The 27,329-nt window shown below is 36.3% G+C and overlaps 1 protein-coding gene across 1 annotated transcript in view; it reads left to right on the top strand.

Annotated features, from left to right (window-relative positions):
* LOC132338100 (dynein axonemal assembly factor 11-like) overlaps positions 1-25,432 on the top strand; it is a 50,079-nt gene extending 24,647 nt beyond the window's left edge. Inside the window, exons 9-15 of the mRNA XM_059867296.1 lie at positions 881-1,069; positions 3,752-3,829; positions 6,417-6,482; positions 8,109-8,178; positions 8,999-9,094; positions 15,237-15,322; positions 25,145-25,432. Coding sequence (XP_059723279.1) covers positions 881-1,069; positions 3,752-3,829; positions 6,417-6,482; positions 8,109-8,178; positions 8,999-9,094; positions 15,237-15,322; positions 25,145-25,331 — 772 coding nt within the window. The 3' untranslated portion in view covers positions 25,332-25,432. The remainder of the gene's footprint in view (positions 1-880; positions 1,070-3,751; positions 3,830-6,416; positions 6,483-8,108; positions 8,179-8,998; positions 9,095-15,236; positions 15,323-25,144) is intronic.
* The last annotated feature ends 1,897 nt before the right edge of the window (positions 25,433-27,329 follow it).

The raw sequence follows: 27,329 nt of genomic DNA, 5'->3' as shown, positions 1-27,329 counted from the left end.
ATAGAATTTTTTCTCCCAAAACTCCAAGATAAGTTGTCTGGGTGCCAAAATAGTAATTAATAGTTTCTTTCAGGAGAACAGCTGGAAATCATTGTTTAAGGTAAAGCAGGGGTTCCAGAGAAAGCAGCTGTTCATCTATAATTGCTTTTGCCTTAGCATTATCTTCAGCATCTGAAGACTGAAATGGAGTATTGTAGGCCTTTGGTGTTGATTTTCCAACTTCTTCCACTTCATGTCACTGACATTACCTAGACAGCAGCAGGATTTTTGTCTGGGGTCATCTCCTAGTGCTCTTGCTACCCATTTTATTTTTAATCCCATAGAAATTGGTTCATGAAGCTGCCTGCAGAACTTGTCCTCATAGATCACACCTGTATCATAGATTTAGTTTTCTCTCTCTATTCATGGAGATTTACAGAAGCTTAGAGCTATGGAGAAAAAATTATTCAGGTGTTAAGACTGCATTTGAGGAGATGCTCATTGCTACCTTATAACTTTCTAATCTGTTGCTGCCTAATATTGGGAATTCTTAAACACCACGTGAACTGAAGGATTTTTCTCACCTGAAAGTTGTGAGGGTGAATCTGAAAATTTTTTTTCTGAAATAAATTCTGTTGAACTATTTATCAGAGTTTTCAGGGGATTAGGTATAGCCATACTATCACTTTACAGTCAGGTAAAAGGAAAACATTATGTCAATATATGCTTTGTTGATTGACAAAAGAAGCAGAGCAGAGAATGTTCTCCAAATATATAAGATACCATTCTTGGTACGAATTGTACAGTTATTATTGGGTTGAAAAAATATTATTGCAGTATTTTATTGACAAGTTACTCTTCCTTCATTTCATTGGGATAATATTTCAGTGATCTTTTACAGCCCAGACTCCCCACAGGAAAAACCCAGTCACGGAGAAGGAGATGGAGAGTGGGAACGATGCAGAACAGTTGAAAATGATGATGATGAAGACAGAAAATTTTGGGAGGAGCCTACACCATACACTCCAGAATCTAGATTAGAAACTCACAGATACATTGAAGAAAAACGGAGAGCTAAAGACAATGTAAGGTACTTCTTTGTTTTAATATCTTCGATGAATTGGAGGAGAAATTTCCAAAGGTGCAGAGAACAGGCAGATGATTTCCTGCCATGAAATATTACTGAGAACTGACAGCTTAAATCCCTGTTGCTTGTTAAAATAGGCTTATACAATCTAAACGAAATATTCAGATTGTTGATTTTGTTTTTTTTCATTTTCTAAACTTCATTTAGGTAGTCCTTATTTTATTTTTCCTCAGAGTTTTTAAATATAATTTTTTTTTCAACTTGTTTTTATGGAGTTTAGAAGTTCCACTTTTCTGTCAGCTAACTGTTTTGTGTAGTTCAACATTTACCATTCTGCTAAAAACATTTATCCATACTGCAGATTTCATTAGGTAATGCAGACCATGCTACAAGTTTTTTGCCTAAGTGGCATTTCAGGCACTTTTTCCATGTAACTGAGAAATTTTTTTCTTATACTTTATCAAAGATATTTGTCACAAGCCATGAGATTCTTTTATCTGTGCTGTTTGGCATGGTGAATCTGAAGAAGTCTGAAAAGCCTTTGAAAAGCCTTTAAAACTATAAATTTGTTACTTGTTTTGCTGAACATGCAAAATATATGCAGATACTAGCAAAAAACCCCAGTATTTTATTGCTTCTGGCTTATCAGTTCCACAGACATTATAAACAGTGTCTTTTTGTTTACAATGTCTCCTTTTTTTTTTTTTTTTCTCCTCTGTCTTCTACTTATATAACATACTTTGTCCTGGAAATTTTTTTAGCTGTTCTTTTTAAGGGCCTGCTTTTTAAAATTTTTGTCAAGGCTGAGTATTGAAAAAGTCAGTCCTAGGGAAATCTGGAAATGTGCATAACTTGTTGCTATTATTAATTCAAGTTCTAGCACTTTCCTGGAAGAACTTCTTTGAAACTCAGTTTCTAGCCAGTTTGAGTTTTGCTGTGTTTGGAAATGCTTTGCTCTAGTCAAAAACAAATGTATTCCAAATGCTTCCCTTTAAAGATTCGAGGACACTCCAAACAGTGTTATAATAAAGATAGAATAATTTCTGAATTTTCCTAAATTTCCAAGGCATTTGAAAAGTTTAAAAATCCTTTCATGGGAATTTTGATTTGGTGTTGAGAAAGTTTTGCAGCATCTCCTTAAAATGGTTCACATGAACAGACAGTTTCATCTGGGAACAGATTATTAAAGGCTAACAGGTGGTAGAATAGAATTTGTGAGGTGTTTCTAAGAACATCTTTTGAACAGAGTGGTGGTTCATCCACTTGCATTTAAGTGTCAAGTCTAGGGATTCAGGTGTGGAGACTGGCAGCCCACAAATCCCACATAAAATCTTATTTATATTATAGAATAGTATTTAACACTTGGATAATTGTCTTTCTTAAACAGAAATTGGTTTTATGTAGTTGTTCCATTTAAGTGTTTTTATTTCTTCTTTAAATTCGTTGTATTTATAGACCAAATCTATTTTTATAGGTTTTTTTCCCCAAGGTGTTCTAAATCTATAATATTTTATATCTATCATTAGTGATTTACTTTTAACATGCTCCTAATCTTGAACTTATAGTAAGAAATACGTTCAGGAACAGAAAAGAAGCAATGCATTGTTGTTGGGGTTTTTTTGAGAAATGTTTTCCCATTGAATATGCTGACTAAAGTGGTCATACCCACTATTTTAACCAGCTGAAGAGTGGATTAATGCAATGTGACAATTACAGTGCTGTATTTTTAAAGAAAACTCCATATTTTTACTTCAGTATGAGCAGACTTTTCTTTTCATGTTTTTAAGATTCCTTGCTCTTCCTTCCCTTGCTCATAAACTAAACATTTACACAGGAAAATACCAGTATTACAAGTCTTAATGATCTTACTGTAATCTGCTTTGTTTGGGCAGATAAATTTATCATAACTGGTTTATTGTACTAAAGGAAAGTCAGATATAGTTTAATTGCTAATACCTGGAAATTGATAGTGAATATTAAAGTAATATGTCAGTACATCATCAATACATCAGGAATGTGTATTGCATTTTTTGAACAAGGAACATAACAAGAAATGTAATATATTCATCAACAAATAATCTCTATGTCTGCCCTTTGGTCCTACTGTATCCTATTTAATGCTGCTTTTAATCTTTTGACCATTAAAATTCTTTTTGCTAGAGCAAAACAGTGATTGAGAGACAGATGCTGTTTGAAGGCAGGCCAAGCATTTGTTCAGTGGGAGTAATCAACTGAGCATGAATAAAAATTCTTTAGAATTGCTTGCCCATACATCAAACCAGTTATCAGTGGCAACACCTCATGTTGAGTTTGACCATTCCTAACCAGAAAAATGAAATAGAAAACTGTCCCATTTCATACATTTAAGCCATCCATGGTTTTCTTATGGTATATCAGATAATTTGATATATTTCTGTTTGATAATGGACATGGTGACATGCAGAAGAAGTCACTGTCCATGTAAGTCTTGACATTATAAATTATTTGCTTGTCTTTAGACATTCTCAATGTGCAATTTGACTCATGATGCAATCTGTTTTATTCCTGATCTAAGTTGTAGCCTTAACATCAAATACCAGATAATTTTTACCTCTTGCCATCCTCTTCTTTATTTTTGCTGTTTTACATAATAATGCAATTTTTTAATGATTAGCCATAAACAATTTTTCTTTCTGTTTTATTAAGGGAATCGAAAAAGAGAGAGAAGACTGCTTGGACATTGGTCACTGCAGAAGGAAAAGTTCTGAATGTGAATGTGCCTAAGTATGTAAGGTTAAGAGGTTAAGCAGTCTAATCTCTCTGTAGCTGATTTGGGCAACTATTTCAACTTATGTGACAATCCAAAAATAAGAGGGCTGAGAAATTCTTGTTGCAGTATTATATTCCTTGTGGGAAAACTGGATTCTAAATTTATATTCTGATGCTGAAAAAAGAATCAGTTGTCATTGTGTTGTGTTGAAGATTGTTTAATTTAACATCTTTGTCTTTAAAGATTGAAAAACTTGGTTTTCTGTAAAAGATATAAGATATTTTAGTCTTTTTCCTGCTATAGTAAGTCTCTTTCTTGGAGCATCTTGCTAATAGTGTAAAAAGTTTTAACTGTTGAAGATAAGTGTGTATGAGAAGCCACTTTAAATGTGAAAAAATACTTTCCAGTAATATTTCTGGACAAAATCATTCTGTCCTCTGATGACAGGTGTAAAACTGGCAGAATTGGGAAGGATAATCAGCTCCTGTGGCAAGAGGCCTTGTGACCCTGAGTGAGGTCTCCAGCAACAGTGGATGGGCATACAGAGGAGTGTCTTGTGTTTTGCCATTGACAAAGGCACTTGGGTTTTCATGTGTTTTGGAATGAGTTTCCAGGGATATCAGCCATTGATTTTACTTGAACCAAACCTTCATTTTCTAAGGGAAAGCAGGGGACTGAGTGCAAACATTATTCCTTATAAACAACTCCCCATAGGGCCTCCTGCAGCAGAGTGGGATGAGAAAGTTGCCACTTACCTCTGCAAAACCAAATCTATGAACATGCTTATCATTAGCAGGAAGACTGCTTTCTAAATCTTGGAAATTTAGAAATCCTTACAAATTCAAGAAATTATATGTAGTGCACACTTTTCAGTAGAACAGAGAGAATTAAAGGTAGTGCAAGAGTTTAGTGTTTAGTCTGTCTATAGCAGGAGATACTTTCCATTGTATTGATGTACTTTTTTTTCAGTAAAAATGTGTTGACTAAAAAAAAAAAATTGTATCATTTTCTAAGCCAAAAAGACAAGCCTAAAATAATTTAAATCTTGTGTTAATAGAAGTTGCTTGTGCCTCTAAAAAGCAGAGACATTTAGACTAAATCTCTAGCTATCTTTTTTAGAAGAAACAGAGTTCACTGTTAGTAGCATCCCTGTTTGTGTCACCCGAGTTTTCTGAATTTAGTCTGTGGATGTGCCCACATAAAGCCAGACCAATGAGCATTTTTTGTCATGACTTCAACAAGAATGTCACAGCTGTTCAATGCAATCTGGCAGTGTATTGGAAAGACATAAAGAAAGAGATACAAGTAAGCAGATGGCGTTCTCCAAAGTTTTTGCTTCAATGTGGAAGTCTCATGTCCATAAAAATGTCCAAACTTCTCTGATGTTCTTTTGGAAAGTTAGCAAGAGGAATGGCTGCTTGCTGCCGAGGACAGACTGTTTCTGTACTTCAGTTCTAATCAAGATTCCTCCTGGAAAATTTTATAATTCTGTCCTCTTGTTCACCCTTAATGTTTTAGTGGATTCTCAAGAACATTGATGCAGTAAGACAGAAAATAAAACTGCTTTGTATTCTTTGCACTTTTCCAATAAAAAATACTCGTAAACTACAACCTGTAAACTTTCTTGCAAATTGACTGTCCCAGAGTATAGGAGAGCAAAGAATGAAAAGTATATCTGCCAAATATTTTTATTGCTAAAAAATTTATCATCTAATCTGTTAACATTTGAGCATCTTTCCATTACCTGAACCCATGTTACCTAAGTATTTTAGTGTCACTGAAATAGCCCAGATAAATTATACTAAGCAAAATCCCTTCATATAATACTAATAACTAATTTATCAAATGCTTCTAATTTGTAGGTAATTTCATTCTCTTTTTTCTCTGCTTTCATGCATGGGAAATGTTTGAGCATATGAGCAGAACTTGTAAGTCTACACTAGATCTCCTTACAGTTGTAGTAATAGATGGCATCAATTTATAACTGGTAAGATTCATTCTCAATTTTAAGAACACAGCCAACAGATCACAAACACAGAGCTAATACAACCTACAGGCTCATTTTAAGCAGATATAAAGCTTATAGAATCAAGGATATTATGCAAATCACGTTTTACTTTGGAAATGCACAGACAGATTTTTATACTTGGGGCAAATTAATTACTATGAAAAAAAGTGCATGTTTTTTGAACATACAATAAGGTTAGAATTACAAAGTTCAGTGATTTTCATGCATTTTGGAACTGTTTTTTTCTATGAAGATGTAATAGAGCAGACAGGTTTCACCAGCAGATGTCTCTCGTTCTGCATTGTCAGAATGAGCTTAATTTTAACTGACCTTCAGCAGAGGATTTTTTTTCTTTTTCTTGTGGTTTGAGTAGGGAGATCAGAAAATAAATATCAGAATCACCTTGGCTCAAATGCCAGTATTTTTTTCTGTTCATGGGGCAAATTGCAACTGTTTCCAAATGATCACATGGCATATTGTCTAAATGGTGCTTGTATTAATCTAAAATTGCTAACATTTGAACTATGCTGTAATGTTTGCTTATTCACTCCAGCAGTATTTATCCTGGAGGTGTTTCTTGTCATTGTTACTAGGCTTCATTTCTCTCTGAAAGATGATGAAGAAAACAACCAGATCATCTTGGATCTTGCTGTTTACAGGTCAGATCTTTTTTCCCAATAATTTTTGCCCCTCATAAGATGAAATACACAGTGTTTCAGTTATACTGATCTCTGTAATGGGGACTTTTCAAGAAGAAAACAAATAATGTAGTGGATAATGGAACCAATCTCAAAACCTGTGCCAGAGAAGTGAAGCTGAATAAGCCAAAGGCCCTTTAGACTGTTCTGTTAATCCTGAATGGACACTGTGTCTAATAGTCCTTTTGGGAACTGATGTTTTCTGCAGCCCACAGGCAGGTGTCTTCCACACCTGTTCTCTTACAGATATGTAAAATCTTTTCCATTCTTCCTCTGCAGATAAGGGCTGTAGAGAGTGGGTTTTTTTGCTCATGCTTTGGCCCTAGAAGTGCTTCAGTACCATTCATGTGCTTCTAGTTAAATTCTTCTCCCTGAGACGGAGTAGAGTAGACTTGTTTTATTTTCCTTGATTAGTGAGAAGAGTCCATGGCTCATGTCTATTCTTGAAATGTACTAGAGCATTTCTTGGAAGAAATTTGGTTGAACCAGGTAAATATGACAAGGAAGTAGTACATATACTGCTAAGCAGTACAATGACCTTTTCCATTCTTCAGGAAGGGGCTGGAAACCCACATGTTTATCTATCCATAATAGAAATTTGTTACATAAAACTTGAACTAGTTTTACAGCACAAAAATATTATTCATGCCAGGTGTGCTTCCTTTGAATGTCATTAATTTCCCTCAAAAGAGGTTTGCTTTATGTTTCTGACCTAGAAGGTTCAGAATTTTTTCTGAAACCTCAGAAAATCTATTCAGGTGCAATAAATTGCTGGATGTACTGCAGAATCACAGAATCATTTTGGTTGGAAAAGGCCTTCAAGAACATTAAGTCCAACCTTTGACCCATCATGACCTTGTGAACTACACCATGGCACTAAGTGCCACATACAGTCATTTCTTGAACACTTTGGGACGCTGGGTAGTCCATATTTTAATAGTCTGTGCTCACTTGTAAGAAATGCAGACTAAAACATTTGAAAAATTCCCCTGTAAAGTAATGTTGTAAAAGAAGGGAAATGTGAAATACCTACTTGTGCATTTCCATTAGTCACATCAGTTGTCACATAGTGAAGAGCAGATGTAAAAGTGGAGTTTTTACAGGCCACAAATTTTGTTTGAAAGATTTAAAATTACTGTGTTTTCTGGGAATGGAAAGTATATATTTTCATTGTTTTTCAGCAAATTTTGTACAAAAAAAGGGAATTTCTGTTACAATTTTAGTAGTAAAACCTTCAGAAGGAAAAGTAGCAAATTCTTTTCACAATTTTAAATAGTACGTAGATTAATTTTTATATTAATGTAAAGCACTGAACTAACAGATGAAAGACCTTTTTGTTTTCCTCAAGGATTTTGAATTCTTGCAGTTATTCAATAGCTGATGTCATGGACTTGATAGAATTTAGACATTATTATAGGTGACATTCACAAGATCTTGGGGTGTTTTCCCCCAAAACGTTAAATCCTAATAGTATTTTTGAAAATTTAATAACTGAAATTTAAGTTTGTGCTTTATAAACTGTGAAATTTTGAAAGAGCTATATGGTCTATTGTAGATTAATTCATTTATTTATATTTCATTCTGAAGACATTTGGACACTTCTTTACTCGATGTTGATGTGCAGCCAACTTACATACGAGTACTGGTGAAGGGAAAGGTTTGTGATTTATACATTCATTTCAAATCAAGAGTTAATGTTTGCCATAGTTATTCAGTGGACTCTGGATCTGACTTCTCTAAGTTACCAATCATTTGCATCTATGCAGGGAGAATGTTCTTTCAATACTAGCATTATTTTGAACCACATAAACTGTGGAAGTCCTAACCAGAAGATGTACAAAGTCTGAAATAAAATTTCACTTCTCTCCTCTCTTCTTATTCTCCCCACACAGTGTACCATAATTCACTTTAGAAGAGAGCTTCCTAGTTGCCCTAGGCTAGAATTTAGCAATTTCACAATCTGGAATTTATAGCTGACAGAAACCAATGGATGTATATTATTTTGGAAGGGCATTTAAAATGTCATTCCAGTTTTCTCTCTTCTCAGTGATATTAATTTTATCATCATTTTGGGAAAAAAAAAATTCAAAGTACTTCCACAGTAAACCAAAATCCCTATTTTTAACTGAGCCAACTGCATAAACAGAACTTGAGAATTGATTTATGTTGAAATAGACTGGATAATCTTTCTCATTTAATTGCTAATATAAGTCAAGCATCATTTATAACCTTCTTTAGAAATGCCACTTCAGGAATGGCAGCGATTCAGGAACATACATCTGACTCTACTTGTAAGCAAAAGCTATTTAGCATAATTTATTAGGTTTAGTAATACCATACATAAAGTGAAAGCATTGAGACCTGCAGTGTCTTTAAAATCAAAGGATGTGACAGTGGTGGCTTTGTATTTGTTTTGTCCATGTAAAAGAAAAAAAATATTTTAGCATGATATACTTCAATTTCATTTTGTTTTGTAGCCTTTTCAGCTTGTGCTCCCTGAGGAAGTGAAGCCAGACAGCAGCTCTGCTAAAAGATCACAAACAACTGGCCATTTAGTTGTCACCATGCCAAAGGTATGTAAAATAGGAGACATCACACAAAAGCCCTTAAATGTTGTGAGTACTTTGGGAATGTCTCTGAGTTACAGGTAACATCTGGCTTGCTAAAGATATGCAGCTCTAGCCTTTCCCATCAGGGCATATTTTCCAAAAAAAGGAACATTGCATAAAGACAATTTAATTGCAGAGCCAAGCCTTGGTATTTAAAATCTCTCTAAAGGAGCATAATGAAAATCAGTATTAATAGAAGTTAGTATTTCCTTTGCTTTAAACAAGATGAGCTTTTTATGTGCTAAAAGAGACTTTGCAAAACATGCAGTATTATGCAAATGTCCAAGAAGATAGGTTTTTTAAAATAATGAAAATAAACACATGCCTACTTTCTTTTTCCACTTGTGAAATAATAAGGACAAATCAGTTTATCAAAATTTGGGTGGCACACATATGTATGAAGGTTACATATTTGTTCAAATAAAGGCATGATGCACTACTCTCATTTCTCATGTGTTTGGAAAAAGAGTTGCTTAATTCATTTTCCCTTCATGCTCTGCCTGGCTGGAAAGGATCCCCTGACCACCTGTACAAACTACTGCGACCATAGAGCAAGAAGGTTGTGGCAGCATGGTGTTTCAGCTGAAACTGCTTGGAGCAGACAGGGAGCTGGAAGTTCTAGGGAAGTAGAGAGATGAGAATGGATTGTATGGTAGGGTTCTGGATGCTGAGGGAGAAGTTAATTAACTGCAGCATCTTCTGCTGTTGCCTTGGGAGGGTTGGGTTGCTTTTAAGGCCCCTGTAGGATATCTTATACTTCTGGCTTCTGGAATACAGTAATCCTGCCCAGGGATAGTTACAGTAAAAAAACAATCTCTTGGTACTCTAGCCTTACTCTTCTGGACTTCAGGAAATTTCTCTGTTGTGTAAGGGCAGGGGAGATATGTGTGAGTCCACCAGAGTATATCAAATGCAGCATTTCCTTCTGAAGGAAGAAACTATTTAGCTGAAATAGCTTCACCTGCTATATGGGGTCATTTTTTTCTCTTTGTGCTCTGATTTAATTCTAAGACTATGCATCTAGTGGCTCTAACTTTTGGCTCTAACTTTTGTGGCTGTTACCTTCTCTGTTCCCTTCTACACTCCAATCCCATACCATCTGTCTGTCCCTATGTGGACAGCCCCTCATTGAATCATAAACTGTCACTCTACCATCAAACATGCATTTTTGCCAAAAACTGTAAGAATACTGAAAATTGTACTAATTTGGTTAAAGTTTTCTGAATGTTCAAAATTCACTCAAATTTATGTTTCCCTAAATTTGTTTGAAAATGAAGCCTTGATGCTTGTCATTTTGAATAGTGTAATTTTCAAATGTATATGATTTATTTTTGTTTAATAGTTTCTTGTCTTTGCAGTTTTCTGTCCCGTACCCTGCTTTTATTACTCACACATCTTGCTAGTCCCTTTGTGGATGATCAATGCCTTAGAAAATGTAAATATTTCTAAGTGTTTCTGGATATATATTAACTCTGCTGCCTACCCATAAAATCATACTTAAATCAGCAAAATGAATATTCTCTCTTCATACTGTGATTGAGAACTGCCTTTATTCCATTATTAACTTTATATTTAACCTACCTTGATATTTTAGCTACACCTACATATTTTGCCTAGCCTGAGGCTCTGCAGCATACTTCATCTCAGAATTTGTGATTCTCAGATATTTGTAAAACATGAGGAGAGAGAAGCAGTATAGAATAACTGGGTAGATGTTCTCAGCTTGGACTTGGTTTGGTTAAAACTGCTTGAGTAGCTTGGACACAGCAAGGGATGCATGAATGGAATGCTGCCTGGTGTCTTTGTTGTCAGTGGATTCTGGGAAGCAGCTTTGCAGAAAAGCACCTGGCAGTCCTGGTTGCCATGTAGTTGAGCATGAGTCAGCAATACCCTCTTCTGTCAAAGAACACCAGCTGTGTCCTGAGCAGCTTAGGAGCATTGCCAGTAGGTGGAGAGAGGCCATCTTGCCCCTCTGTTCAGCATTGGTGGGAGACACATGGAGTGCTGGGCTCCCCAGTACAAGAGAGACATAGACCCTCTGGAGAGAATCCAGCAAAGGGCCACAAAAATGATCAAGGAACTGAAGCACCTCTCCTGTGAGGAAAGGCTGCGAGAGCTGGGACTGTCCAGCCTGGAGGAGAGAAGGCTCAAGGGGATCTTATCAATACCCAGAAATACCTAAAGGAAGGGTGCAAAGAGTCAGAGCCAGGCTCTTTTCAGTGGTGCCTAGTGACAGCAGCAGAGACAGTGGGCACAGACTGAAATGCAGGAGTTGCTTCTGAAGACCAGGAGACTCTGACTGTAAGGGTGACCAGGTGTTTGCACGGGTCACCCAGGGAGGTTCTGAATCCTCCATCCCTGGAGATGTTCTAAAGCCATCTGGACATGGTCCTGAGTAACTGGCTCAAGTGGCTTGAGCAGGGGGCTTGGATTAGATGACAGGTCCTTGCCAGCCTCCAACATTCTGTGATCCTGTGAACTTCATGGATTTGCTGACCAAAGATGGATCTGTGTTACTTCACTGCAATTGCATGTGGATACTAGGATACTAACCTATTGTTTACTGTTCTTTTTACAGTCACAGAATCTGTTCTCTTCCCCTAGGACTGAAATAGAGCACTCATATGAAATTTTTTGGGGCATAGATCCTCTTCAAATGATCTCAAACCATACAAATTTTATCATTATGATTAATGGGATGCAATATAGGAAGAAAGGTAAATGAATAATGATTGAGAACAGGAAGGCCAATAGATACTTTTCTTGCAGAATATTGTGGCTGATTTTATCAATGTTTGAGAATTCTAGTTCAAGATCAGTGCAACTTAATGGGAATTCCTCTTAGGAAGTTCATAGGAAGACCAGAATGCATTCAATTTCTTTCAGGCTGTATCAGTGACAAGACAAGTTTAATGACTATATTACACCATGTTTTATTCTTTTGTTTCTAAAAAAACAGTTATCAAAATAATATTTTTTTTTGCAGCTAGATAAACGGCCTAGCACATTCCTTACATAACTGAAATGTTGCCCACTAATGTAAAAATAGTCTCCTATAATAAGCTTTATGCAATAGTATCCTAAAAATATCTCTTCTCAGTAACACAATAGAAATCTATCTGAATTCTAAGTGTTTTTCACTTGTTTTCAGGAGCTTCTGATCAGGTTAATAAACCTTTCACCATTCATCTTCCAGCCTGTTTATAGTTCCCTAGTCTTTAAAAACAAAACCAAAACCTTTTTCCTTGCCTCTCTGATGAGCTTGTCACATCACAGATGTTGGAGATAGTAAATTCCTCATGAAGTAAAAGAAAGGAATAATTTTTACATTCATTTCTGGAAACATATTTTTAACCATATTACTTGCTACACAGCAAATCACCACAGAATGGGTGCCTTTCTAAGGCAGTGTTTACCAACATTTTTTGTTAGGTCATCAAAAGAAACTGAAGGACACAATGTTCAGTGAAATAATATAGTGACACTTTTAAAGTGTAGTATTCATACTGCAAGAATCCTTTGTATGGACATTTTACATGAATAAGGTAACAGTGACTACATTGTACATGCCTTGTGTTCTGGGAAAAATATTTGTGACATGAAGCTTCTCAGATTTTGAATCTCTATGCCCTGGCAGCATCATCTTTGCAGATGATGCAGGCAAATGAAAAACTGGGAGATTCTTTACTAGAATTTGACTAAAATTGGCATATTAAATAAATTATTTCATAAAATCTCATCAGTAGATTACACCAGCATTTTAATTGCTGCCTCAGTAAAAGCATCAAACCCCAGTGTTATTAACAAGCAGGTTTTATTTAGGGTTCTGTGACATTCTCTGTCATGTTTTAAAACTTTCTAAGTTTAGTGAGTCAGAGAGTAAAATTTGGACTTTTGATTAATTCTTTATTGTATTACCAGCCACAAATGAATGCTGACAGCTTTTTATTACCTGGGATTTCAAAAGAGATTAGAAATTTAAAGATCAATGAGAGTTAGATTCCTTAATTAATCTAAAAATAGGAGTGATGTGTATTGTGCATGTCAGTGTTATTTGATAAATTACTTTATATAATTCTCACTTATCTAGGTATGGTAAATGTGGTGATATTTCATTACTATCAAAGGCATGTGGAGACACAGCTCTGGAACCCAAGAAATCTAATAATTCTTCACCATAAATGTGTTTCCACGAAAATCTGTTATTGATAGGAATTTCCATTGAAGAATAAGAAAGCCATTGTAGGAAGAAAAAGATGGACTGAAAATATGAATAAAAATATGGCTTCTGCAAATATACTCCAGATTTTGTTTAAAACATCTGTATCTAGAATCATTTGATAATGATCTTAAAAGGGATGCATTTTCTGTTTTCTGATTAATCATAGAATCATAGGATATGCTGGGTTGGATGGAACCCATCAGGATCATCAAATCCAACTCTTGGCCCTGCACAGGACACCCCAAGAGTCACACCATGTGCCTGAGAGCATTGTCAAAGTGCTTCTTGAACTCTTCCAGGTGTGGTGCTGTGACCACTTCCCTGGGGAGCCTGCTCCACTCTCCAAACACCTGTGAAGAACCTTTTCCTAATGTCCATCCTAAACCTCCCTTGACACAATTCCAGGCATTCCTTTGGGTCCTGTCACTGGTCATCTGATAGAAGAGACCACTGCCTGCCCATCCTCTTCCTCTCATGAGGATGCTGAGGACCTCAATGATGCCTCCCCTCCATCTCCTACAGGCTGAAGAGACCAAGTGACCTCAGCCACTCCTCATACGGCTTCTCCTCCAGACCCTTCACCATCCTCGTGGCCTCCTTTGCATGCTCTCTCATAGCTTCATGTCTTTTGATATTGTGGTGCCCAAAACTGCACACAAAAATGTAAATATTAGAAATCAGAGTATTAGTATAATAAATATTAGTATCATATAATAACTTTCAGAAAGCTTCATTGTATTAATTTAGTCCATTTTCTTATATACCACAGGCTTCAAATTTCACACTGTTATCTTTCAACTAAGCCCAAAGTAGGCAAATCCTAACCCTTCCCTAAGTGCCAAGGACAGTTCTTGTCAAGGATGTATTTTCTTAGGAGTGGAGAATCAGCATGTTTATGTTTCTCCACCATCATTTATGGTGTGCTCTGAGGACAAAGTAAAAAGCATGAGTCTCAAGGGGATCAGCAGAATGAATTTCTGTTAAAAAAAAAAAAAAACAAAACACTTGGAAAGAGGGAAGGTAGAAAGAAACAAGGCTTTCGTTCTGTCATCAGAGCATATACAGAACCAGAGGGGTTCAGCCTCTTCACACTGATTTCCAGAAACAGATGACTGAAGCTACAGACTGTCTTTATAAAATTTGGGGTTCAGAGTGGAGACTAAATTCACAGAACTTCTGGAACAGACTGCCCTCCAATCAGCTGGACTACAGTCAATAACATGAAACAGTCAATAACATGAACTATTTGGTGTAGTTCCTGTTCTTCCTCCTTTCAAATGCTTAAGGGATCCCTCTCCCATGCTGTTGTTATGAAGGGAAAGAGATCCTTTTGCAATGAGATACCCTTTTGTCAATAACACATCTTCCAAAAAATCATGGTGGATATGTTTTCTTTGAGAAGGAGAATTCCTCTGGACTTTGAACCTAAGTTTCTTTTTAAGCCAAAGGAGCTGAGGGAGTTGGTGGTCACTTGTTGTTTGAGTGAGGAGAAGTCCAGATTGCATCTGATTTTTTAATAAAAATGTCAGAAAAAGTACTTGGACATCAGAACCACAATGCAATCAGTAGTGTGCATTATTAACATGGTGCTAAACGAGATGGTATATATTTAAACACAAGTAGATGTATATATTTAAAGACTCTTTTATGTATAATTTTATAAATGTTTGACTATATTTCCATTCAGGTAATTTGGTTTAACTTGCCTTATGTCTGTGTTTCATGCTGAGTGAAGAGTGTTAAAATGTAACAGAAAGAGTAAATGTCACAAGAGAAAATTTATGCAGACACTCACAATTTTCTATTTTTGAAAGATTATTTAAATGCTTGCAAGCAAAAGTGTCAACTTTTATGAGAATTATGTTTTGTCTATTTTTATTTTAGGCTAAAGAAATAATCCTGGCTAAGCAAAAAGTTTCAGCTTCAATTAAACATTCTGACTGCAATACACAGCAAAAAACCACAAGAAGGTAATTCCTTTTTATCTTCTGCGTCAGTTTTATTTTTATGAGTGTGTTATTCACATGCCAGAGTATGTACTTCTTTTATGTTATTGTTGAAAATATGAAAATATTGATTAGTGTAGAGTAAAAGTATGTCTAAAAGCTTTAGAATAAATAACCTGTCTGGTGCTGTTTATTAAAAAGTCATCTCCTTTAATAGCAGAGCCAAAAATCCACTTATTTTTGCCTATCAGTTTTTTTCCATCAGCTCATTCAGGTTGTTAACTGGTATATACTAAAACAAAATCACCTACTGAGAATGGCCTCTGCAGAGCTCCTTGCTATGGAACCCAACTCTGGAAGCCTTGTAGAAAGCAATTATTTTGAATCTCTCTCATGAATGTATTTTCTTACTGTTATACAGGTTGATCTACTGCTCCAGTAAATAGGTTCAAAAAACAATTCTGCAAGGTTTTGTAACACAAATCCATCCTATTAAATGTGATGTCAACTCCAGCTCTTGAAGTCTTGTAATTAATGACTGTCCAAAGCAAGTGAATATCAATGATGCACTATTTTCTGATGTTACCCTTAGCAAGTGCTACTGTAGACAGACGTGGGGTTCATGAGCACTTGGCCTAAGTACAAATACCATGATATATGTTTTAATCTTTCCTTTTCCTTTTGCTACAGCCAATGGTATTCATACCAGAATAACATATTGTAACAGCAAAGTCCCTTAAGCTGTTTATCCATTTATATTTGAAGTGTTGCACTTGTTTCTTTGTTTGATTTTATTGTGTTGAATCTTGTTAAAAAGGCTAAGCAGTTAGTAAAAAATGGCATTTTGGATCGTGGCTGTTCTTGGTCTCAATATTTAGGACACTGGCAAAATGATTCTGCAAGAGTCAGTTGTAATTAATTCTACTTTTAAATTCTTATTTCTAAGAAAAATCAGTCATTAACTTCTTTTCTTGATGATCTGCCTTATGAGAAGATGAGAGGGCACCTGCAAGAATTTGTTGAGGTTACAAGTGAGCCCCAAGGACTGTACCCTTTCCTTAAGCAGCAGTCATGACAACAGTGCATCACTCTGATTACAGAGTTTTTAAAATACTTTAGAAGGTCTAGGTCAAGTGGAGGATACTACTCTCCATTATATTTGCAAAGTCATGGAAATAAGGTGAAGACCCTGGTGACTGGAAAAATGGAAATATTGCACCTGTTTTTAAAAATAGTAGAAAGAAGGATGCTAGGAACTTCTAAGCTGACAGAATATCATCCTCACCCTCGGGGTTTCTACTGTGCCTGGGAATCATGGAACTGATCCTCCTAGAAGCTATGTTGAAGCACACAGAGGACAGAGGGGTGATTCAGAACGGCCAGCATAGCTCCACCAAGGGCAAGGCCAACCTAGTGGCCTTCTGTGATCCAATGACAGTATCAGTGAACAAGAGAACAGTTATAGCTGTCATCTTGTCTTCTGTAAGGCCTTGGTCATGGTCCCCTCCCCCCCCAACACCCTTCTCTCTAACTTGGTAAGATGTGGATTTGATGGATGGACGGTTCAGTGGATCAGGAATTGGGAGGATGGTTGTATCCAGAGGAGTGTAGGCAATGACTCAATCTCTGGATGGAGATCACTGACAAGTGGTGTCCCTCAGAGGCCCATACTGGGATCAGTACATTTCCATGTCAAGCACACTCAGCAAGTTTGTGGGTGACTCCAAGCTGGGTGGTGCAGTTCACATGCCAGAAGGTGGGATGCCATCCAAAGGGATGTGGATGAGCTTGAGGAGTGGGTTCACATGAATGTCATGGGGTTGAACAAGGTCAAATATATTTAATCAGCTCTGCTCTGGTTAATGGAGTATAAAAACATCAACTGCTTTTGCAATTCACTAGAAATGCAAGGTGGTATACATGGACCAGGACAGCCCCTGGTATAAATAAAGACTGAGAACAGAAGGGATTGAGAGCAGCCCTGAGAAGACCTTGAGGATACTGGTAAATGAAAAACTGGATATGAGCAGGCAGTGTGCACTTGCAGGCCAGAAGGCCAGCCATGTCGTGGGTGGCATCAAAAGCAGCATGGACAGCAGGCTGAGGGAGGGGATTCTCCCTTTCTGCTCTGCTCTGCTCTACCAAGACCCCACCTGGAGTTCTGCATCCACCTCTGGGTTCCTTAGTACAGGAAAGACATGGATCTGCTGGAGCCAGTCCAGAGGAAGGCCACAAAAATTATCAGAGGGCTGGAGCACCTCTTGTATGAGGAAATACTGAGAGACCCTGTGTTCTTCAGTCTGGAAAAGATAAGGCTTCAGGGAGATCTTCTAGCAGCCTTTCACACTAAAAAGAATCTTGTAAAGAAGGTGGGGACAGATTTGGAGGCATAATTGTTTTAAAGTAAAAGAGGGAAAATATATAAGAAAGAATTGTTGTGTTATGAGGGTGGTGAAACACTGGCAGCAGCTGCCCAGATGGAGGCCCCACCCCTATAAACATTCAAGGTCAAGTTGAATGGGACTCTGAGCTACCTGATTTCATTAAGGATGTGCCTTGCTCATTGCAGAGGGGTTGGACTGGATGACCTGTGAATTTCCTCTCGCAACCAAACCGTTCTGTGAGTCTATTCTATGACTCTTCTTTCCAAAAGGAAGGGTGCTTTTCCACAGAAATGCAGCTAAATCTTTAAATGCATGACAAGAAAATAAGTTAAAGAAACAACTTGTGGATTAGGAAAATGGTTCTAGGGTTCTAGGTTCCTTAGACCCTCTGCCTTTAGTTTTGGCTGCATAGTAAACATTTAAATAATAAGGGGAGTATGGAGGTAATAATGTGAAATGATGCCCGTTCCTGCCAGCTGATGAACTAAAGATATTCTGTGGCATAGTGAAATTCCAAAAATTTTTGTTTGATTTCTGTGCAGTTTTAATAATATGCTTCCTGCATATTTTGAGGGCTAAAATATTACAGGAATATATACCACAAAAGTAGAAGTAGGAAAAGAGTCTTTGAATTACAGTTCTTTCTAAAAATAGTATGTTTTGACCTCTTTAGCTGAAAAGTCGCTGACTAGCCAGATGTTAAAAATTTGCTGAATAGTTGTCTCTTAGATTACAGAAGAACATTCATTACAGTGATTATACTTGACAGCTACAGATGTCTTAGCTAAATGCTGTCAGACATATAATCTGCCAAACTGTAATGCAGAACTTTAAATCTCTTTAACTCTTGTTAGCTAGATTACATGATGATACTGTCATTACTTCTGCCATGTATGAGAGATTTCTTCTGTGACTGTATACAAAACTGTGTTTGGAGCCTTCAAAGAGGCAAGTTTCTGTGGAAGGAATTAAACTGATCTATAATATTCAGACTACTATAAAAATAATGGACTGATCCATTATATTTACAAAGCCACTATAAATGCAGTAGCTGAGTGTGCCATTCCTTACTGGAACTGGCCTCACAGTTCAGCTGTGAGATACCAAACTTGAGTTCTCCACAGCTGCATAGAGGAAATTCAGAGGTATACAGAAATTGACTTTCCTGAAGTTGTACTGGAAATCTTAAGAGAAACAGTTAGTTACATAAAGTCAACAATCCTTGTCTCATACCTTCAGCTTTACACTATTCTTCCTTTAGTGTGTTGGCAAGAAAAAAATTAAACACAAAATGTCTCTAAATGTAAATATACACACATTTGAGTTCCTCCAGTAATGAAGTATTCATAGGAATACAGCCATTTTCTTTCATTTTTTGAGTTTTCTTCTTTAGCTTTTGGGTTTTATTACTGTAGATCTTTATATACAGAGAGGTTGAGAAATGTAGCCAGAGCTTCTGCAGAATTAAAAACTAATCAGCAAGTTCTAATCTATACACACCTTTTATACTGAAATAAGGAATGTAAGGTAGAGATGATTCCTATCTTAGTAGTTCAGCATTGCAGATCTGACTGCCTTAAGTGTCTTTTCCCCTCTTAGCTATGCAGGAGTGCACTGGGTACAAGCCACCACATGCTCTAGAGAATACCATGTAATATATTAGGTTGGAAATCTGACTTACCTTCTACTGGCATCAGTTTTAGTGGCAGTGAATAATGTTTGGCTTTTGGCAATTTTTTGTTTTGTTTTTGCTTTGTTTAGTTTGGTTTGGGTTTTTTTCATCTGGATTCTTAAAGAGGGAAAAAAAAAAGCTGCTGGATTGTCCACCTCTGTCTGCTGGTGAACTCATAAATGCCTTTGAACAGGTTATCCAGTTTCAACGAAATATCACTAATTGTGAGAGACATAAAATATATAAAATTCCTTGTAATTTATATTGAACTTGAGACTGAGAAAACTTGAATATTTTTAATTACTGTATTAGATTTTAATTCCAGTCTTTTTCTAGCATGATAAGACATGCTAGAAAACATGTAACGATAAGACTTATGAACAGAACTTTTTTTATGGTTTGCAGTTTCAATGATAAACAAACATTTCTTTAGTTTTCTTGGAGAACTCTTTGGTTTTAGTTGAGCTTTTCTTTGCTTATTAACAAATAAAGAATAAAAGACTGATTATTTCAAAAATTCTCTACAGCCATCTCACTTGAGATATAAGTGTTGCTGAAGATAAAACATATTGCAAAGCTCTGTTTTACTGCATGACGTTGATTGAGCTTGGTTCATTTTGGTGGAGAAGAGGCAAAGAAAAAATTTTTGTGAAAAGTTGTAGATCTAAGAGTAAGAATCTTTCTTTGGGAGTGAGAAGTTCTAATTTGAATTCTTGAAGCAGTCCTTGTGAAGTGTCAGAATACTGCCTTTCCACAAAATGAATGGCTGAAAATGTCTCCCAGTCTTAAATTCCTACAGCTTACACAGAGGGATGTGATGGGTTGGAAGGGAGAGAACTCTGTGTTGTGAAGAGAAATACAGTAGAACAAAATGAGTCATTTCCTCAGGATTGGGAAGGGGAGGTAAGGTGAGGTCAGAAACTGAATGGTATTGCAGATAAAGTGATCTGAAAGAGCTGCAAGAGGATTTATGTGATCTTTCAGAACCCAAATTCCCAGTGTCTAAACCAAGGACAAACATTTCAATGTGAAGAAAGACAAGTACATCTCAAGAGTGGCCTGAATGGTAGATAAGTAAATGTGTGCAAAGATCACAAATGACAAGTCAGTTATCAGTTCTATTGAGATATAATGTTTTTGATAAATACCTGGGATTAGATCACAAATCTTGAGAGCTGAATAGTTTGCAGAATTAATATTTTCTGGCAATGAAGCTTGCAAGCTGTCATGAAGACATTGAGAACTTTTAAAATGCAAGTAATATTATATGGGAAAGGAGGAATCATAGGAACTGTAATTCAATTGGCTTCTTAACCAGAAACTGTAGTCAGATATGACTAAGCAACATATTAAAAATGTTCTTTACTCAAAATAATCTTGAAGTACTGGAGTAATTTGCACTCTCATAGAAGCCTGGAGCTAATCAAAGTAGAAGGTGTACATCTCCATCATTTGACTAATTAGGAGAACAAAAGGTGGGGTTCCTCAGAAGTGATTTGAAAACTAATTTGCACACTGGCATCTGATAATCCTTAACTATAATAAAGGTGAAAAGGCTTCAGAAACGTGCCCTTGTGGAGAAAGCATTCTCAAGAGAACACTTCAGTTAGTTCCTGATCACTGCAGTCTGAAGTTATCTTTGTAGATGGGACAAGGACAAAAGTCTGAGGGCAGAAATGGACTTAAAAGTTGCTTTTTAACGTTCCATAACTTTGAAAAAACGTTGTTAGAATAAAGTGTGTTTTCAGTATATGTTTCCCAAATGTTTAAGGGTTCCAAGTTTGGCTGACGAATTTAACAGTGAAAGGAGAGAAAATAAGGTGATATTATAGCCACATATAGAAATTCAGAGTCAACTTGCATATTGCAGGTATTGGAGCATATTTCTTGCTTGCAGACAAGGTCAGTTTAAAATTTAGTATCTTGAAGTGATTATTCAAAAGAAGGAAAGGGATGGAACAGTGAAGTTGAAAATGTCACAGTGGCTATGATTTTCTAACTTTAAGAAACATGGACGTTAGTAATATATATATTCTCAGTCTGATGAATCCTATTCGTGAAATATATTTGTCTTTTAGAACAGAATGGCCTAGATATCATCAGCGGTTTTTTTATCAGAACATTTACCACTGATTTGTTAGTTATTCTTCACTGTTGTTTTGTCCCTGAGAGATGCATTTGGTTCTACCAGTATTCATGTCTTCCCACTGATTCTGAAGACTCCAGTGACAGCTTCATTCCAGATTACACACATATATGGAGACTTAAAAGGTCTCTTAAACAATGAAAGAGGAATTAATTTTCCAGGTACTTAAAAATCATAATTATTTGCTTAGATTACCCAGCAGATTTTTTCTAAGCTTATAATTTCAAAAATTGAGACCAGAGTATGACAAGTCCTATGTTCACCATCAGTTTTTAACACAGCTAAATAAATTAATAATAATTGTCTTTCTCTAAGCTCTCAAACAAGATACCACTCCATATACTGGAATCACTCTATTTTCTTATTCAAGAAAAGGATTAATTAGTACTTTGTCTAGGATGATAATGATTTTTTGTCCTGTTTCATTCACAGTGTAAAAGATTTGAAAAAAAAGATTTGCCTCTTCAAAGCAGTTGGTTGTGACTCCTAAATATCTTTATATCCTGATACCAGAAAGGAAACTTTCAGTCACATATCAATAGCCATGTATTCTGGATCAAAGATACGAGAAATCTCTAGCAATCTAAATTTTATTGAAATTCAGAAGTTGACACAGGAAATAAAACTGTCAAATCATTTAAATATCAAGTATGGGGATTAAAGACTGTGTAAATAAAAGTGTAAATTATCAAGAAATACCAAATTATCAGATATGCCGTATGTCACACACCAGATTGTTCAGCAGGCTGCTATAGTTATGCAAAACTTTATTTTTTGTGGAGTCTTCTAATTTTATTCTTTAAAGGCCTAATCAAACTGTGTGGAGGTAGAAATAGCCTTTCAAAGGGAAAAAAATATCAGGAGGAAATAAAGGATTTAATTTGTTTTTGTGTGGAGCCCTAGTGTTTGAACATAATTTTTTTTATGTAGAGAACACTCAGCAGCAGGTAGCAGTGCCAAAAACTGTGAACTTCATCTATTTTTAGACCTGAACTTGAAATAGTTTGCAAACACTGAGATTTTCAGGTAGGTTCTCTAGCTGGTCCTTCACAGAGTATTTTTGTTTCCATAACAGCTGTTTTACCATTGTTCATGGAAGAGCTTCAGCAATAAGATGATTTTTATTCTATTAATTACATAGGAAAACTTGTTCTTTCTTCAAAAAATGTTCAGGTGGTTATCTCTGACCTCATCAATACCCAGCCTCTTTTGCATAGGTTGCATGATGAGAGCAGTAGATGTGTGTTGTAGCTGCACTGGTTTGAGCCTAGCAGTCTTGCTCTCAGCCAGTTGTATTGTGGTAGCTGGGAAAGCACTGTGGAGCTTTACTAAACAAGTATAGAATGTTTGATATGTTCGTGTAAGTACATGAAAACCACCTCCTTTCTGGAAAAATTCACTGTGCTTGATTCTCAGTCTTACCTGTTGCCTGTTGCTGACATACTTTGAGATTACATGTGTTGTTGCAATTTTGAGAATGGCTGATGCAATAACCTTGTCATAGCTTGTTAATGAGGATTGTTACTTATGACACTCACTGTTAATTCAGTTTTGGAATGTTGAAGTTTATTCTGCTACTAAGCAATAAGATATTCAAACTGCATTACTGTGTTTTCATTAATGACAATTTGTACAATTTTAGAGCTGTTGAACAAATGCGAGATACCACTGCTAATTGAAATATTTCAAATGAAGGAAATTCTATTCTAGCATGTGATGGAGTCACAAGCTGAGCCAAATTTATTCTCATGTTTATGCTTTTTAGCTTTTTCTGAAGTGCCTCAGATTAGTGGTAAATGATTAGTTTAAGGGTCTGCTCTCTTTGTGATCTCAGCAGTAGCTACTGATAAATGTGCTGTGATCTGATTCCAGGTCACAGCACATTTTGTAAATTACACAAGAAACGAAATTGCCCTTTACTTTTGGGGGATGAACATTTTTCAGAGTGTTGCCACAAATGAACACTTTTTGTTTCATTTAATAGTATAGTGCAATATTAGGGAAAAAAAAATCTAGCTTTATAAATTGAAGAATGTTCACAGTAAAGAAATAAGAATTTTCTTGTATTTGTTTTCATTACCCATAAAATTCTACTCAGAGTAATTTTTGCTTATGCCACTATTTGGAAAAGATTTATGCAGGTTATTAAAGCAGCTAGCTTCTCTGGCTGTTTTCTGCTCAGAAAAAAAATTATCAAATTATTCTTTTAGTACAAGAAAAATCTAGTGGCATAGAGGTGAAAGAGGTGGTTAGGCTGGTGACTGCCTCTTCTGGAGCTCCTGCTTTCCTCAGCATGTCACAGGAGCAGAGGAGGAGCCCTCCCATGAGCCCCTCTGCATCTCTCCTTCCGTGGGACAGAGACCCTGCACTAGTGAGGGCTGGGATGCCTGCTCTCATCTCCCAGAGCCTTGATGGAGAAGCATTGGCAGAATCTGGAAGCTGCCCTGCAAAACTCCCTGTTTTAACAACTAAAGATGGTGTATTTTCAATTTAAATCTTTTACTATACTTTATATTCAGCTTTTTATTGCCTTTGTTGTCGTTGTCATCCATAAAATGCATTCTGTCACGCAGTGACTTTCCCTCCCCACCTTGTTTTTCTATTTCTAAGGAGCTTTTCTGATCTCCTGGGTAAACAGTTTTCTCCCATCTCTGAAGGGTGAGGCATTCTCTTTTCTAATGCTGAGCTGGGAGCTGTGACTCAGTATAAAATGGAGTATGAAGATGTACAAATCATGTTGTAATTTGAAGAAATTAAACATAATTGTACAATTAAATTTCCATTTTGCTATTTTTTCATGTAAACAGTTACAAATTGCATGAAAGCAGATTAGATTTTTTCCATTTAATCATTGAGCTCCTCTTTTAGATTTAAACAATGAGATTAAATGCTGCAAGACAGAGAGTATGTTTCACAGCTTTGATCATCATGTAATGTGGATAGGTTACTTTAATGAGTGGCCAGTACATGTTTCTAAGTGTCATCTGAAAGAGTATCCTTAATTGCAATAGAATATAAAATTGTGTTAAAACTCTGACTTTTCTTATAATTTAATTAATTTTTTATAATAAAAACATGGTGAGGATTCATGTTGCCAAAATATAAAAATTAGCTGATCAAGGCAGACAAGTTCCTAAAATTCTATTTTCTCTATAAATGCCAGTATTTCTGTTTTCCAAAGATGGACCTGTCACCTAGAAGTTAATAGACAGTAAGTAGAAAGGAACTGTGTAAAAAGGAACAGAAAAAAAAAAAAAAACAACAATTGGATTTTTCAAAAAATCTTACATCAAAACAACAATTTGTACTGTGATACCAGCAGTCACCATGTTCTGATATAAAGGGAATTACAGCGATCTAAAATTAACTTTTGAAGTTGGAGACTAGGGATTCTTTTGTACAAAATCTTAGAGATTTTGTATTACTTTCATGTGTTTGCACTTAGGGTTTTTATTTAGCAATCAATTCTCAAGTTACAAGAACTCTTAACCCTGGTTTAATTGGACTCAGTAACAACCCTCATACCACGTGTTTATAGGCAGGCACCCAAAATAGAACCATAGAATCACATATTAAATTCAAACAGTTCTGTTCTATTTGACACTGAAGTAATGTTTTTTCCATTTTTTTCCCTCTTGTCTCAGGAGTGGACAAGTTGAGAAGTTGGAAGTGGATCCTAGTAAATATTCATTCCCTGATGTGACAAAGATAATCCAAGAAAAGGAACGAACTGGACAGGGACCTATAAAGCTCCAACCACAGAAGATTACTGAGGTTAAGAAGAGCTCTGATGATTTTGAAAATAATGAAGATGTTCCTCCCTTAATTTGAAACATCCTGAAATATCCCCTTTATAAGTAGCATGAATGCATGTGTTGAATGACCCTATGTGTAAATAAAATAAAATAAAATAGAGCTGAAGTTGGCTATAACATTGCATCTCCTATCAATAACTTTTTTATGCTACTGTTTTCTGCTGCATTTTCTGTTAGTATATTGCTATATAAATTCTTTTTTTCTAATTATTTACTTAGTAACTCTGAAATTAGAAGAGGGCCCTTATATCAGAGATTGTAATTTCTTCAAACAATTTACTGTCTGGGTTGAGAGATGACACATCACTGAAGAAAAAGAGAAAAGGAAGGAAGAAAGCAAGCACTTGTAACAAGAGTTAGGATTTTTCTCATTAAACTAAGTATAGGAAAAGTCTCTGTGTACTCCTTCAGTGTTTTCATTTTCATGACAGACAACAGTAGAAGAAAAGGGTATGGTTGGAGTGAGAGATATTGTTGTAATCTACCCTTCATCACTGAATCTCCAGGATAATGCACAGCTCCTGGATTCTGGAGCTTTCCTAACAATCCCACTCCTTGAAGATTTTGGGAGAGAATAAAGAGAAACTTCAAGAATAAAAAAATAAGTTGAGTGACCTACATTATCTTGCTTATGTATTTGTAATTGTTTGTAATGGAAGACTTCGTTTGGAAGACAAAATGCTTCAGATTCAAATCAGCTTTTGCTTTTAGTCAAGAGCAAGCAAGGTCAGGAAGAATCAAACAATATTTTCTGGTTAAAAATTGTTTTCATCCTTAAGACAGAAGATTAATAAGTTGCAGTTATAACTGAACAGTTTCAGCTCAGTGCCCACAGTATCCTCAGCACAGTCACGTTGGTTACACAGCCTTTGAAAGTGCTGTGTCCCTAACTGTGAAAAACATCGTGCAAAAACCTCAGCAGTTTGAATGAAAATATTCCCAATGAATTCTGGGAATTTTTAGCCACTCTAAAGTTTTATAGTTCTTCACAGATGTTTAATGTAAGATAAAGATAAATAGTCTATCTTAAAGTGCACTGAAGAGAAGCAGAAAATATCCATCAGCTTAGGCCAATGGCTTGAACCGATGCATTTTCTTCGGTTGCAATTTGAAATGGATATAGGGTAAAAAAATGAAGTTTCATACTAATGCTGGATACACTAAAAGCTGAAAAGAAAATTTATATATCTCAAAGACATAAACCAAAGTTGAATTTGGGCATTATCTGATGGACCATCATATCATCTTGGATTTTTCTTTTGCACTGACTCAGTTTTTCCAACTCCAGAATAAATTCTTCAGTGAGACAAGGCTCTGAGCCCTGGAATAGATTTAATCAGCTCTGCTCTGGTTAATGGAGTATAAAAACATCAAGTGCTTCTGCAATATGTCCCAATTCACTAGAAATGCCTAACTTTGCCAGCTAATATGGAAAAGACAAATTTTATCTCTTGATCTCACTGAGTAGTGATATGGCCATAGGGTGAGCATGGATCCTTCTCTAGATTGCACATCAAGGTTCTGTATTTGAGATAGCACAGGGTGTCCCTACCCTGGGGGTGGCAGTGGGGCTGCAGGATCTCAGGGACAAACAGGTTCCAGCAAGGGCCAAAGGTGACAGCAGAACAGGAGGGGGAGCTGAGGTGGGACCTCAAGGGGAGCTGGAGGAAGGGGAGGGCAGGAGGAGTTGCAGGCTCAGAGAAGGGGTCCCCCCCGGCAGCCCCACAGAAATAAATCTCTCTGGAACAGAAACCCCCTTGCAGCCCCAGGGAGAGCCTGGGAGTCCTAAAAGTTGGTGCTGTTTCATGAAACTGTGCAGCCCAAATAGGAAAACAGGCAACAGATAAAGTAATTTTTAGCAATCAGATGGACAATTAATGTTTTTATTCCTTTCAAGCCTACTTCCTTTTGTTTCAGAAGTATGAATTTTGCTGACCTTGGGACAGATGAAGAGGAAAGGCTCTACCACTTTTTTGAAGATAAAAATCAGTAAATTTTGGCAGCAGGTCCAAAA

The sequence above is a fragment of the Haemorhous mexicanus genome, chromosome 1 (assembly GCF_027477595.1).
Source record: "Haemorhous mexicanus isolate bHaeMex1 chromosome 1, bHaeMex1.pri, whole genome shotgun sequence".
NCBI lineage: Eukaryota > Metazoa > Chordata > Aves > Passeriformes > Fringillidae > Haemorhous > Haemorhous mexicanus.
Note: the sequence above shows the minus strand (reverse complement) of the source record. Positions and strands in the feature narration are given on the sequence as shown.